This window comes from Oncorhynchus mykiss, chromosome 11 (assembly GCF_013265735.2).
Source record: "Oncorhynchus mykiss isolate Arlee chromosome 11, USDA_OmykA_1.1, whole genome shotgun sequence".
Taxonomy (NCBI): domain Eukaryota; kingdom Metazoa; phylum Chordata; class Actinopteri; order Salmoniformes; family Salmonidae; genus Oncorhynchus; species Oncorhynchus mykiss.
In genome coordinates, this window is record NC_048575.1 from 69,883,633 (window position 1) to 69,898,559 (window position 14,927).

Consider the following 14,927-nt stretch of genomic DNA (forward strand, 5'->3'; position numbering starts at 1 on the left):
GGGGGCTTGTTCATGAGGGTGGGGGCTTGCTCTGTAGCTATGTGTGAGCGACAGCTAGTGTGTAAAAAAAAATCCGTATTTTTCTCTGTGTCCACACAAACAAACAGAAGCACACAGAGAGGAAACGGGCTGGCCTGGGCCTCTCAACTATTCTTTCATGGATGGGATTCTCCTCCCATTAACGATCTTCAGTTGTCTCCTGAATAAAACTCCTCAGCATTATGTCATGGCTCAGCCCTCTGAGAGAAGCCCTGAGGGAACAAACTCCAGGCTCCACACACAAATGCACTGCATAGTGGATAGGTGTTCATCATGACTGATCCTGCCAGATCAGTCACCATGGAAGTCAGGACATGAGAAGGTAATAAGCTTTTTTTAGGAAAAACTACTGCAAAGTAGCCAATGATGTCTGAAACAGACATGAATCTTTAGGGAGCATAAATCCTGTTTTTTTTTTTTTTGCTCCTGTGGCTTGCTGAGACTTGTGCTATAACACGATCGAGCAGCATTTTCTCACCTTACAACAAAGGCTCCTCACAAAGTAAGCCTGAGGTGAGATCCATCCATATTTCCTTTGTATTATTATATATATATATATTTTTTACTCTGCATCGTTGGGAAGGGCTCGTAAGCAAGCCTTTCACGGTAAAGTCTACATCCGTTGTGTTCGATGCATGTGACAAATAAGAAAAAACCTGTAGCTAGATTGTCAACTATGCACTATCTAACCACAGTTGTCTGGAGCGTGCATGGTGCTTGCAGTACTACAGTAGTTTGATTCCTGCATGGGCCACATATACTAAACTGAATGTGTTGACTGTGCATCTACTACCATTTTACACTTTGCGGGTATATTTTTAAGACAAAATCACTCTCACTTGAAGTAATAACTACTATCCAAATGTTTATCAAGGATTTTTATTTTTACCTCTCTAGTATGATAGGGTTTTTCACACACCCTACACCTTCCAGCACCCTACACCTTCCAGCACCCTACACCTTCCAGCACCAGCAGCAATGTTCCCTCTAAACTGAGACTGCTGCACAGAGCCCAGAAGAACTATCAGCCCAAGGAGAGAAGCATGAGATTTAACTTCACTCAACTTCGTAGAGTTTTCCCTGTTAGTTAACACTATCATCGTTTCCCTTTACTGTGGCAATTGTGATGGAATCATCTCAAAATTAGCCACTTCCCATTCAACATACCGAAACAAAATGAACTATGCAAGAGATTTTGCTGTAGGCAGAAAACATCAAGAGTAGGATTCTACTGAGCACGACTCAGCCCGTACTCTACACAGACCAGTGCAGCATAACCAAGCTGCAAAAGGCCTATATGCAAATAGACCATTGCCATATACGGATCGGTGCCATACAGCTGTGGTGGTGAGTAGTTTGGCTTGTTTTGAGATCAAAGCGAGAGCTGCATGTAGCCTCCTGTGCACTTTTTGTTTCTATCCTTTGCTAGTTAGTGAGTTATTAGCCCAGTTAGGTAAAGTGGCAGTGTTGTATTTTGAGACGGGCTTGAATAAGCTAAGTAGCCAATAGGCAGAAGGTAGCATCAGTTGTCTGATTCTCTGTAATAATGGTATGGGAATAATAATGCGTTTTATTTTGTAAACGTGGTTTCTTGCATCAAACAACAAAAAAACATTTTCAGTCACCACCTTGTCTGAAGGACAAGTGGAAAAGCCCTGCAAGTTTTTCCTCAAAAGGCTCATGGAATGCAGGCCTACATTGAACACCACACATTGGCTGGAAGTTGCACAGAATTTTCAATGTTCAAGTTTGCGCTCAGCAGACCGGAAATTTGCTCAGTACCCGAAAAGATTTGAGGGAACATTGACCAGCAGGCATCTCCTATTACCTAAAACTGTCCTTTTCCAATATTGTTAAAATGTATTATTAATAGTCTCATAATGTTCAACTTCCTTCGTGGGCACTGCCAGTATAACCAATGAACCATTCAGCACAAGTCAGCTGACAAGACAGCGTGGACATGGTCACACAGTAGTCAGTCAGCTATGGCATGTGGCTCACACTATTTCACAATGCCCACTGTGTACCCTCACTATTTTACTCTGTGTCTTGCTTTCCTTCAAAACCATCTTAAAGATCCATCATCTTGTCTGTGTCTATCTCATTACATATTGCTGAAGTAAAACCCACTGATTCAGCAAACAGCCATATTATCTTGGGTGCCTGGGAATAAATGGTGATTAACATTCCAATAGCATTCATCTGCATAGATGTAACCGCCATGTAACTAGGCAAGTCAGTTTAGAACAAATTCTTATTTACAATGACGGCCTAGGAACTGTGGCAGAACGACAGATTTTTACCTTATCAGCTCGGGGATTCAATCTAGCAATTTTTCGGTTACTGGCCCAACGCTCTAACCACTAGGCTACCTGTCGCCCCAGAGTGGCAGGTACCTGCCGCCCCACGTCAGAGGTAGCTGTTGGCTTTAGAAAGACAGCTGCCATTTTCTCACCATGTTTCTCCTCAGTTCACCTCAGTAAAGTGAGGGGAATGCTTGTCTGTGTTTGTGACCTTTCAATGACAGACAGATGGTGTTGTTTGTACTACAATGTTGGTTTATTGTCTGTTTTGCCAGTTTAAGATAAAGCCCTAAAAATCGGCATGTTTGTTTTCATCAGACGATCCATCATTTCATTCCTTTTCCTCTATTCGAGAAAACTTCTCTCAGTTTAAGAACATGTTCGCATTTCATTCTAGATACAACACTCGTCCCTTCATTCTAAAACATTTGTTCCTTCACTCTAGAACACCTTTTATTCTAGAACAGAGGTTGAACAAGACAATTGCCTCAGGTAAGAGGAGGCCATCCATCCAACATAGCTTGGTTACCAACTTCCTTGATTAAAAAAGGGCAACAGTATCTGAAAACAGGGAAGACATGGATCGGCAATGCTATTCTCTTAGCCTGTTCTGTTGGCCAACAACGGAGGCATGAATCTAAAATCGCAGGCTGGCACCTAGGCTACAATTCTGTTGCTACACGTCTGCTATCCCAACAACACATCTGAATTCAACAACACACTTTTCCCTTTACTCTCCTTCATTTAAACCGCTGATGACGTTCGTTCAGGTGGCTTGGGTTCCACGGCTGCTGCCAATGTGACAGTTGTGAATGGGGAAGCGCGTACACACACATGCAGGCATCATGAGCACAGGGTCTACTGCAGGATGTTGCCCTCGTCAGAGCTAAGATTACACACACACACAGGAATTCACAAGCTCCTTACACACACACAGTAATGGAGATGCCTCCCTTCCACAGCTCAGCGAATAGAAGAAGCAGATCTCAGAGGAAATGCTTCCTAAAAATCAAGTACAAGTGACGCTTAGTATTTTAACAGGAAGAAACACTGCTGCTCTCGCTGTTCTATAACCCTTCCAGGGTAGTCTGACATGTAAAACACTGCTGCTCTCGCTGTTCTATAACCCTTCCAGGGTAGTCTGACATGTAAAACACTGCTGCTCTCACTGTTCTATAACCCTTCCAGGGTAGTCTGACATGTAAAACACTGCTGCTCTCGCTGTTCTATAACCCTTCCAGGGTAGTCTGACATGTAAAAAACTGCTGCTCTCGCTGTTCTATAACCCTTCCAGGGTAGTCTGACATGTAAAACACTGCTGCTCTCGCTGTTCTATAACCCTTCCAGGGTAGTCTGACATGTAAAACACTGCTGCTCTCGCTGTTCTATAACCCTTCCAGGGTAGTCTGACATGTAAAACACTGCTGCTCTCGCTGTTCTATAACCCTTCCAGGGTAGTCTGACATGTAAAAAACTGCTGCTCTCGCTGTTCTATAACCCTTCCAGGGTAGTCTGACATGTAAAACACTGCTGCTCTCGCTGTTCTATAACCCTTCCAGGGTAGTCTGACATGTAAAACACTGCTGCTCTCGCTGTTCTATAACCCTTCCAGGGTAGTCTGACATGTAAAACACTGCTGCTCTCGCTGTTCTATAACCCTTCCAGGGTAGTCTGACATGTAAAACACTGCTGCTCTCGCTGTTCTATAACCCTTCCAGGGTAGTCTGACATGTAAAACACTGCTGCTCTCACTGTTCTATAACCCTTCCAGGGTAGTCTGACATGTAAAACACTGCTGCTCTCGCTGTTCTATAACCCTTCCAGGGTAGTCTGACATGTAAAACACTGCTGCTCTCGCTGTTCTATAACCCTTCCAGGGTAGTCTGACATGTAAAACACTGCTGCTCTCGCTGTTCTATAACCCTTCCAGGGTAGTCTGACATGTAAAACACTGCTGCTCTCGCTGTTCTATAACCCTTCCAGGGTAGTCTGACATGTAAAAAACTGCTGCTCTCGCTGTTCTATAACCCTTCCAGGGTAGTCTGACATGTAAAACACTGCTGCTCTCGCTGTTCTATAACCCTTCCAGGGTAGTCTGACATGTAAAACACTGCTGCTCTCGCTGTTCTATAACCCTTCCAGGGTAGTCTGACATGTAAAACACTTCTGCTTTCACATTGATGAAACTAGCATTTAAGGCACAATGCGGATGCTCAACTTCCAGTTACTTTGTCTTCTCAAGACGTTTTGGAGGACTGAGGGGAAAGGTCTTTGTGAGTGCAAAGGCACAAAATGCAGAGGAACAGGACAACAAGCGCAGTACTTGTGTGTTTTAATTCAAATTGACTGTTTGAACTTTCCCCATTGTCACAAGAGAAGTAGAACTTTTGGATTGCACCTTTATTATTTCTACGTTCAACACGTCAGCATCTTCCAACACTGTGGGCTGTGACTGGTAATATGAGCTGTTAGGTGATCCTCAGCAGAGAGGAGATGGCTGAATGGAGGTTTGGATTTCACTGCATCATCCCCTCAGCATCCTCCACAAAAACAAGAATACTGGACACCAGGGAGAAACGGAGGGAGATTTCCTGATTCTGAATTATACTCAGGTCTTACTAGCTACTCTGTTGTTTGTTGGTATTTGAGACAGAGCAGGTGAGATAAACTTCCTGGAATCTCAACTGTGATGTCATCAAAGGTCCTCTTCAGCAGGCCTGAATAAGTTCTACTCCATCCTCTGGCCCCTTAACAAATCCTCCCTTGTGATCACTTACCTTACATGACTGAATTGGCTAACGTGAAGCTGCGCTTAGACCAACTCAGTCGTGTCAGATTAGTGATGATTACTTACTTCAAAGGAATAAAGGAGAACAGAGGGATGCATTTACCAAGTACTGGAATAGGGCCTCTCTCTCCCTGGTCAGCTCTGCAGAAGGCAGGGGATATTGATGGCTTTTTATTTCTCTGCTTGGCTACAGTTCACTTTATTCCAGTGATTTGGGAAGTGTGAAGACGCTGGCGTAAACACTGGGAGCTGAGTGGAAACTGGGCTTTCCTGTTGTCTCTCTGACTCTGGGAGCATTCGGACAGGGAATGAGGATCTCTCCGTTCAGCCTTGGCTGAGACACACTTGCATAAACAAACAGGAATATGTATGGTTCTCTCTTCTCCATTCACATTCTCACTATGTCCCTGTGCTGTGACCTCAACCAGCCTCGGCATACAGCGTAAGTACACAGCACACACACACAGATAGGAGCATCCCTGTACACCCCGGACTTTGACAGAATCTCACAGGCATTCATTCAACCGTTGGCACTCTGGGCTCTGTCAGTTACGGCCCCTAGTCATTCTAACATTTCCAGGCAGAATCTAAACAACTAAGCACTCATTAGACTCAATACACAACACACTCCAATCAGCAATGAATCACAAAAGATAAGTTGACAGTTGATCACTTGTTATGGAGCCATCTTCAACAAGATCTTATAAATAAACCATCAGCACTTCACAGTTCAAATCTCTGTTGATCATGTCTGCCTTTTCACTATCAACTCTGAGCAAAAAGCAACAGTGAATCCACTGATGACCAATGAAAACCCCTTTCAGTTTTTGGGATGTACCAGACCATGGTTTACACACTGTTGTGCCAACCCAACCCGTACTATGCTGGCTCGGGTATAGAGCAGCTGGGACAACAAGGATCTGTCATGGGTCGCCTTGTCATCTTCTTATTTCATTCAATTTAAAGGGACACCACCAAAAAATGACTTCAAAATAGATATGTTATTTTCATTATCTTGCACATATCTGAACATATGACAGTTCCATGTTATTCAGATTAGAGAACACTATCCCACTCCTGGCCCAGCAGTGGTTCACAATCATGACTAAACCATTTCATCTTTTTGGATCACCTGAGGAGGACTGGTTGCCAAATACACTACCTGTGCTATAGAGACTGTTTGATGCTCTGATTTTCTTTGGAATCATCTGTGATCTGGCAGTTTTTATTTGACACTGTAGTAGGCTGGTTTCAAGCTGCATCTCAAAACAACGAAGGACCCTTGTATGGCAGTGGTACACTGACTGCAAACATCAGTCTCTTTCTCTCTGTCTGTCCTATCTTTGACCCAGAGTGCAGCCAATCCATAAGTATGTCATTATTACTGTGAGATAACCACTAGGCCAGCCATAGGAACACTGCCTTCTCCTGCGTCACTGCTCAACTCCACAGAGAGCCTGTAGCCACATTACACCATGCACAACTCTGTGTGTGTGTGTGTGTGTGTGTGTGTGTGTCTGTCTAACGGTGCATTTCTCAGAGTGAGAGGAACACAGCCTTCTCAGTTTTTTTATGTATTCAGATAGACGGGATGCTGTATCTTATGGCATTAACACGACATAAGAGCCATAACATTCTCATTATTTTATGGCAAAAACACGACATAAGAGCCATTACATTATCATTAGTAACGTACTGCAATGCCAATAATTTCATCAGTTTGGATCCTTGGTCGAGTCTGAAGTGAAGGGATAGGCCTATGTGCACGTGAAAGGATATTTCCTTAAAGATTAATGAAGGTTAATAACTAAACAGCTCCGAAACTCTCCACCTGCCGAACACACAGATTATGACCTAACACAAACAGACGGTAAAAATGAAATTGACAGAACCTAAGTGCCCAATCACACGGTTGTTTGGGGTATCGAAGTGAAAAAGGCTGTATTTTGCTGCACGGAGACCACCATAGCATTTAGATTCCGATCACGTCATAGATCATCATACATGTGCAACTGCCAACTGTAGCAAATGATCATCAGACCAGAGTTTGACCCCAGTTCTAGTCAAACTGTCTGAACATGTCGAATATTGCGAAAGAATGGTTACGGTTTCACTGGTGGGCTCTACTACAGTCTAATCATAACCACGCAGAAAACAATTCGTTAAACAAAACTTAAAGCTGATGTGCGGGGTTATTTTTTTTATTACATTTAGAGGGACCTTTGTTCACAAACGTAGGGACTATCAAACGATTTTAACCTACAGGCCTAAACATACATTGGCTAGATTGGACATCCATTGAGCTAGGAATGGATACATTGAAGGGTTTAAAAGCCTATCATAAGCAATAAAACATGTGGTTTGGTGATGATGAAGGTGGTGGTGTATGGTATAAAGTAGATTTTAGAGCAGCATAGCATCTATAAATATCATGTTCAGAGACAATTTAGATTGCATCACTGTAGCATTCAACACAAAATGGAATTCGAACCCCATTCTACGCGTCAAAATGGTTCATTCATTTTATTAGGCTGTTTGAAGACCTACCTTCTCTTGCTTTTAACAGTACCGTATTGGCCACAATATTCTCCAGCTCCATCTAAAATCCTTTGATTTTGCTGAATAGATGTGTTGTTGTTTTTACGTCGGCACAGCAACACCTTGCTCTTCACGGCTAAATTGCTTTTCGTTTTACTCCAAATCCGAATCAAATGTATACATTTCAAATTCCTTGAAAGTCTATACACAGGCGATCGAGGAAATCCTTGTAATATTAACTAGGGCATGGTTCATATTGTCGGCTCCGAATACAGCGTCCGGAGGGCATTTCCATTCCAATTCCGGAGACTGTTGTGTTTCGTGCGAAATTTGGTGCGGAATCAAAGAAGGATAGGACTGTTGAGCCATCAATACATCCCGAAACAGCCCGAGACCTCGGCAAGACCTACATCCTTTGGTAACGCATTCGTAACAGCGGCTGAAGCACAGACCAGTAGCACTGGTGGGAGTTGGTGAAGTGTACTAGACTCAACGTGCTCCACCTCTTGGTGCATAATAAAAAAAAAAAAGGGCTGGGTTTTTTATCTTGGTTGTAACATTTGGCGGAGCTCTAAGCGGTTTCCCCCGTGGTTCTGGTCAATATTTCGGTTACATTTGGATGTGTACAGTGTGCAAAGTGTACAGTCTATGGAAGTTCAATGATTTATAGTAAGAGTTCGCAAATCTTGATCCACCAAGTTGGTGGTTCCAATATTCCATTCCATCGCCCGTGGAACACACAGCCAGTCGGAAGGGGCGTGTTCATATCTGGCCCATGACGTATGCGTTGCTGAGTATGCCTGTCTGGCTGTCAAAGACATCTGATAGCGGCACATTCTTGCCATCCCCTCCCAATGCAATGCCAAGCGGTAGAACTGAAGATGAAAGACCTTGGGAGAAAGAATGATATTGATAAAGTTGATGTTCCCCATACATAGGCTATTGGTCCGTTGTTCAAATGCTGTTTTTCATCTGACATGGAAAGCCTAAGAACCGCGGTGCACAATAACCTATTTTAATTATGAAAACTGATCAAACACAACATCCAATTATCTCAAGATCTCATACAGGCCTACCAGTAGACTTTATGCCATTGGTGATTCTCTGACTGTCTTCTTAGGTTCATATATACTGAACAAAAATATTAACGCAATATGCAAGAATTTCAATGGTTTTACTGAGTTACAGTTCATATAATGACATCAGTCAATTGAAATGTATTCATGAGGCCCTAATATATGGATTTCACAAGACTGGGCAGGGGTGCAGCCATGGGTGGGCATAGGCCCACCCAATTGGCAGCCAGGTTCACCCACTTGGGAGCCAGGCACAGCCAATCAGAATGAGTTTTTCCCCACAAAAAGTCTTTATTACTGACAAAAATACTCAGTTTCATCAGGTGTCTGGTCTCAGACGATCCCGTAAGTGAGGAAGCTGGGCTGGCGTTTGTACACGTGGTCCGCGGTTGTGGATGTACTGCCAAATTCTCTAAAACAGCATTATGGTAGAGAAATTAACATTCAATTATCTGGCAACAGCTCTGGTGGACATTCCTGGGGTCAGCATGTCAATTGCACACTCCTTCAAAACTTGAGACATCTGTGGCGTTGTGTTGTATGACAAAACTGGAACACACTCCATCACTCTCCTTCTTGGTCAAATAGCCCTTACACAGCCTGGAGGTATGTTGGGTCATTGTCCTATTGAAAAACAAATGATATTCCCACCAAGCGCAAACCAGATGAGACTGGACATTTTTACTAAGATTAAATGTCAGGAATTGTGAAAAACTGAGTTTAAATGTAGTTGGCTAAGGTGTATGTAAACTTCCCGACTTCAACTGTATGCTGAGCACTTGTTGGCTGCTTTTCCTTCACTCTGCGGTCCAACTCATCCCAAACCATCTCAATTGGGTTGAGGTTGGGTGATTGTGGAGACCAGGTCATCTGATGCAGCACTCCATCCCTCTCCTTCTTGGTCAAATAGCCCTTACACAGCCTGGAGGTGTGTTTGGGTCATTGTCCTGTTGAAAAACAAATGACATTCCCACTAAGCGCAAACCAGATGGGATGGCGTATCGCTGCAGAATGCTGTGTTAGCCATGCTGGTTAAGTGTGCCTTGAATTCTAAATAAATAACTGACAGTGTCACCAGCAAAGCACCATCACACCTCCTCCTCCATGCTTCATGGTGGGAACCACACATGCAGAGATAATCCGTTCACCTACTCTGCATCTCATAAAGACACGGCGGTTGGAATCAAAAATCTCAAATTTGGACACATCAGACCAAAGGACAGATTTCCACCGGTCTTATGTCCATTACTTGTGTTTCTTGGCCTAAGCAAGTGTGTTCTTCTCATGGGTGTCCATTAGTAGTAGTTTCTTTGCAGCAATTTGACCATGAAGGCTTGATTCACGCAGTCTCTTCTGAACAGTTGATGTTGAGATGTGTCTGTTACTTGAACTCTGTGAAGGATTTATTTGGGCTGCAATTTCTGAGGCTGGTAACTCTAATGAACATATCCTCTGCAGCAGTGGTAACTCTGGGTCTTCCTTTCCTGTGGCGGTCCTCATGAGAGCCAGTTTCATCATAGCGCTTGATGGTTTTTGCTACTGCACTTGAAGAAACGTTCAAAGTTATTGACATTTTCCAGATTGACTGAACTTTATGTCTTAAAGTAATGATGGACTGTCGATTCTCTTTGCTTATTTGAACTGTTCTTGCCATAATATGGACTTGGTCTTTTACCAAATAGGGCTATCTTCTGTATACCACTAACCTTGTCTCAACACAACTGATTGGCTCAAACACATTAGGAAGGAAAGAAATTCCACAAATTATTTTATTTTTTTGAATTTTACCCCCTTTTTCTCCCCAATTTCGTGGTATCCAATTGTTGTAGTAGCTACTATCTGGGTCTCATCGCTACAACTCCCGTACGGGCTCGGGAGAGACGAAGGTTGAAAGTCATGCGTCCTCTGATACACAACCCAACCAAGCCGCACTGCTTCTTAACACAGCACGCATCCAACCCGGAAGCCAGCCGGAGGAAACACCGTGCACCTGGCCACCTTGGTTAGCGCACACTGCGCCCAGCCCGCCACAGGAGTCGCTGGTGTGCGATGAGACAAGGACACCCCTACCGACCAAGCCCTCCCTAACCCGGGCGACGCTTGGCCAATTGTGCGTCGCCCCACGGACCTCCCGGTTGCGGCCGGTTACGACAGAGCCTGGGCGCGAACCCAGGGACTCTGATGGCACAGCTGGCTCTGACAAATTAACTTTTAACACGGCACACCTGTTAATTGAAATGCATTCTAGATGACTACATGAAGCTGGGTGAGAGAGTGTGCAAAGCTGTCATCAAGGCAACAGGTGGCTACTTTGAAGAATCAAAAATACATTTATTTGTTTAACACTTTTTTGATTACTACATGATTCCATATGTGCTATTTCATAGTTTTGATGTAGTACAATGTAGAAAATAGTAAAAATAAAGAAAAACCCTGGAATGAGTAGGTGTGTTGGAACTTTGACTGGTACTGTACATGATATACGATTGAATCCGTGTTCATGCATCTCACTGTGCCCGTACCCATATGGGGAATAAAACTGAATGACTTGCGCCTACATATCGACAAGCATAGGGTATTACAGTTCTTCAGGTCACATTGATAGGACAGTCTTGAATGAATCTCATCTAGGTTGTTCTCCCATGATTAAACATTCACCAATAGAACAGAGGGTAGAGACTTGTTATTCTCTATATCGTCATATTTTCCTCTTCTGTGTTAGGGATAAGGGCCTGGTCCCAGGTGAGCATTATGTCCTGCGCAGTCGAATCATTGAAGTAGAATTCTTCATCCAAATTGAGGTTAGTGATCGCTGTTCTGATGTCCAGAAGCTATTTTCGGTAATAGGAAATTATGGTGGAAACATTATGTACAAAAAAACTTTAAGATCAGCACAAAAAGAAAAAACACAAAATAGAATATTTGGTCAGGAGCCCGTAAAATGGACGCTATGCATCCCAGCGCCATTCTCCATCAGATTAGCTGATCCCACCTGATCATCCGGTTGGACATGACTTCAACAGGGTCACCTAGAGGGATCAGCCAATGAAGTTGGAAGTCCCACCCAGTTGACTACATTAAAATGATGGAAGCCCTCAATGGCACTGCCCATGCTAATATACTAGAGACCTCCATCACTCTATGAGAGACCACAGTGCCTTCTGCAGTAGAGCAGTGATCCATAGTCAGACTCAAATGAATATTCCCATTTACAAATTAAACAAAGCAGACTTCAGTAATAAAATAACAAAAACTTTTATGGAAAACAAATCTTGCCATTACAATGTGTCTGCTTACACTAACATAGTTCATCACTATATACTATTGACTTAGTTCTCAGTGCTATGGTATGAAAATCATAATTGATTTCTCATCAAATGTAGTCTTGAAGACAATCTAGGTTGTGTGGTCTACCCTCAAATCATGCATCACTTAATTCATTGTTTGCTTTCAAACCAATGAGTCATAATCAAAATTAAATCAGTACAGTATTTAGTGTGACTCAAAACCGCGTCATCTACAAAGCACACATTCTTTTCATAGTCTTCAAAATAATCCCCTATTCAACATATAACTGAGAAGTCCAGTATTACGGAAGAAAATGGAACAGAAGTGCCTTCAGTATTCATCGAGATTATCTGCTTTTGGGATGGATAGGCCTCTGTCCTTCAGTGCGGTCACCTTGGCTTTCTCTGTCTTCTGCTTGGCTTGCTGTTGCAATCGCTGCTCCTCCAGGATCTCCTCTATAGAAACTTGCTGCAAGACGTTGTCACACAGCTTATCAACGTCCTAAAGTGGGATTATATTAAACATACTGTCAACGTAAATGTCAAGCATGTCCTTCTGGAGAGTAATAGCAGTGGCACACGTGTAAACCCCAGCAAGTGATTGTTCTCAACTGATCAAATCAAACTGTATGTCACATGCACCAAATTCAACAGGTGTAAACCTTGCCGTAAAATATTTACTTTCAAGCCCTTAACCAGCAATGCAGATTTAAAAAATAAATATTCATATTTGCTACAAAAATGTATCAAATATAAAGTACAAAAAAAGTAACAATAAAATAAAGAGGCTATATACAGTGGGGACTGGTACCGAGTCAATGTGCGGGGGTACCGGTTAGTCCAGGTAATATGTACATGTAGGAGGGGTAAAGTGACTATACATAGATAATAAACAGTGAGTAGCAGCAGCGTAAAAAAGGGGGTCAATATAAATAGTCCAGGTATCCATTTGAATAACTGTTTAGCAGTCTTGTGCTTGGGGGTAGAAGCTGTTAAGGAGCCTTTTGGACCTAGACTTGGTGCTCCAGTACCGCTTGCCGTGCGGTAGCAGAGATAACAGTCTATGACTAGGGTGGCTGGAGTCTTTGACGATTTTTAGGGCCTTCCTCTGACAGCACCTGGTATAGAGGTCCTGGATGGCATGGTTCTTGGCCAGTGAGTTCAAGCAAAGACCATCTTAGAACGATAGAATCCTATATTTCTACTGATGAATACAGCCTTAAGATGCGTTTGGGAAACCAGGCCCTGTGTGTGAATCAACCATGCTACGTAGGTGACAACTAAAGTTTGGGCTGAAGTACTTACTAATCATGTGAGTATATTGAAAAACTGCTACACATTCAACTGAGGGGTATAACACAAAAAAATGAACAAGTTAGTCAGCTAACTTTCCTGAATATTCAGAAATAACATTTTAGTTTTAGAAAGATAAGCTTGAAATGGGCATGGTCTAAATGACTCAACAACCAAACACACATATCTATGTTTAGCTTTCTTAAATTAACCAGAAAATCAGCTGTTATTTCTGGTTTTTTATTATTCTCTATGATCCTAATTTGTAGTATATCCCCTCTGGTCTAATCAACAGGCTTACTTTAGCACAAACAAATTACTGTGTAGGCCTACTCTACTAAGGAAACTAAAGCAGCCTTGAAGTACTGATAAAGAACAAGAAGGTGGCATGGATGAATACTTACTATTTCTCCAAGCAAAACAACGTTCTCTCCTCTCACAATGAAGATTCCTCTGGGGATGTCTCCAAACTTCTTGCCCACATGGATGCGCTCGACTGTTTGATGAAAAACTAGGTTGGCTGAAAGAGAAGGTGAAGAGATGAGATAGGGAAGTTAAGATCATTTCCCCTTTGATTGCCTGAATGTACCTACTTGTGAATAAGTTACATTATCTGAGTATTGACTACATCAAACTAAGCTAAGAAGGCTAGTGTTTAAACTGAAATATGATTATTAGTTTGTTAACTTGCCATACCAAACTGGTCAATGCTTCTCAGAAACCCAATTAGCGTTCGTCCATCTCGAAGAAGTACAAGATGCTTTTCTGCAAGAAAAAAAGGAATGTTTATAGTTGAGCCACCGCACGTGGTTACAATGTATTCAAACGTTGCCCCCCACGCCACGCACAGTGAGTTTTGGGTACAATGTTGCAAGGTCGCCGCGTGTCAAATGATGAATAGTTAACAAGAAGGGGTTCATAATTTACCAGTGACTGTATTTGATCATTATCATCATCACGGTTTTCGAACGTTGGAAATGTTTTGGGCTTTTCACTCACACTTCTGTCTCAACTCAGCCTAACCTTCGCTATCCCAACTTACTGTCTATGTCATCGATGAGACTCGCGGTCCCTGGCATGTAGTTCATTTTGATCGTGTGTAGTTAATCACCGTGTATGACATGTGTCAAGACAAATCGTTAAAAAGTATATATATGTATCCTCTCTACAGGAAGAGCAGGGAACGCATGCTCAGGGAAGCACTTCCTGTAGAATTGTAACCCATTAAGCGCCGATAGCACCGAACATTGGAAAATGTTATTCTGTAATTTATTATTGTATCCGATAATAGATAACATTGTTATTGTTATTGAATTTCGATAGAGTTATTAAAGTGACATTTTGGGCTAATATAACTTTCATAACTGATGTATATTTAGGACATTGCATTTTTCTAATAATGTAATACTTTGAATGAATATGCGTTTGGTTTTTAATAAGACACAAATATTAGGCCATTCAAACAACTACCGCGAATTGTAACCATCGCAATTTGTTTAAACAAATTATTGGTTTAAATCGACGCATTCGGTGGGATCTGCTCTAAACTCTGAGCGCCTATTGGTCAAAATACCAAATATTCCACGCACGTGGGAAAAGGAAA

General features: G+C 42.5%; 2 protein-coding genes across 3 annotated transcripts in view; both read right to left on the reverse strand.

Moving 5' to 3' along the window:
- Window positions 1–8,450, reverse strand: part of LOC110536318 (G protein-coupled receptor kinase 5) — a 44,860-nt gene extending 36,410 nt beyond the window's left edge. Inside the window, exon 1 of one of the 2 annotated variants that reach the window (XM_036936235.1) lies at window positions 7,678–8,450. In XM_036936235.1, the coding sequence (XP_036792130.1) occupies window positions 7,678–7,729 (52 nt within the window). In that variant the 5' untranslated portion in view covers window positions 7,730–8,450. The remainder of the gene's footprint in view (window positions 1–7,677) is intronic. The other variant, XM_036936234.1, reaches the window with a different exon arrangement.
- A 3,533-nt stretch (window positions 8,451–11,983) lies between these two features.
- LOC110536320 (U6 snRNA-associated Sm-like protein LSm1) lies at window positions 11,984–14,534 on the reverse strand. The gene is made up of 4 exons (XM_021622054.2): window positions 14,367–14,534; window positions 14,021–14,089; window positions 13,729–13,844; window positions 11,984–12,533 (listed from the first exon to the last, which is right to left on the reverse strand). Exons 1-4 carry the CDS (start codon window positions 14,410–14,412, stop codon window positions 12,363–12,365), a joined length of 402 nt encoding a protein of 133 aa, XP_021477729.2. The 5' UTR covers window positions 14,413–14,534; the 3' UTR covers window positions 11,984–12,362.
- Window positions 14,535–14,927: the final 393 nt, after the last annotated feature.

Bases quoted from the DNA above. Each gene is read 5' to 3' on its own strand.
- LOC110536320 (XM_021622054.2), bottom strand. From the start codon at position 14,412: ATGAACTACATGCCAGGGACCGCGAGTCTCATCGATGACATAGACA. The intron at 13,845-14,020 runs GTATGGCAAGTT...CTTCTCTTTCAG, and splicing joins GAGAAGCATTGACCAGTTTG to CCAACCTAGTTTTTCATCAA. The intron at 12,534-13,728 runs GTAAGTATTCAT...ATCCCACTTTAG, and splicing joins TTGTTTTGCTTGGAGAAATA to GACGTTGATAAGCTGTGTGA.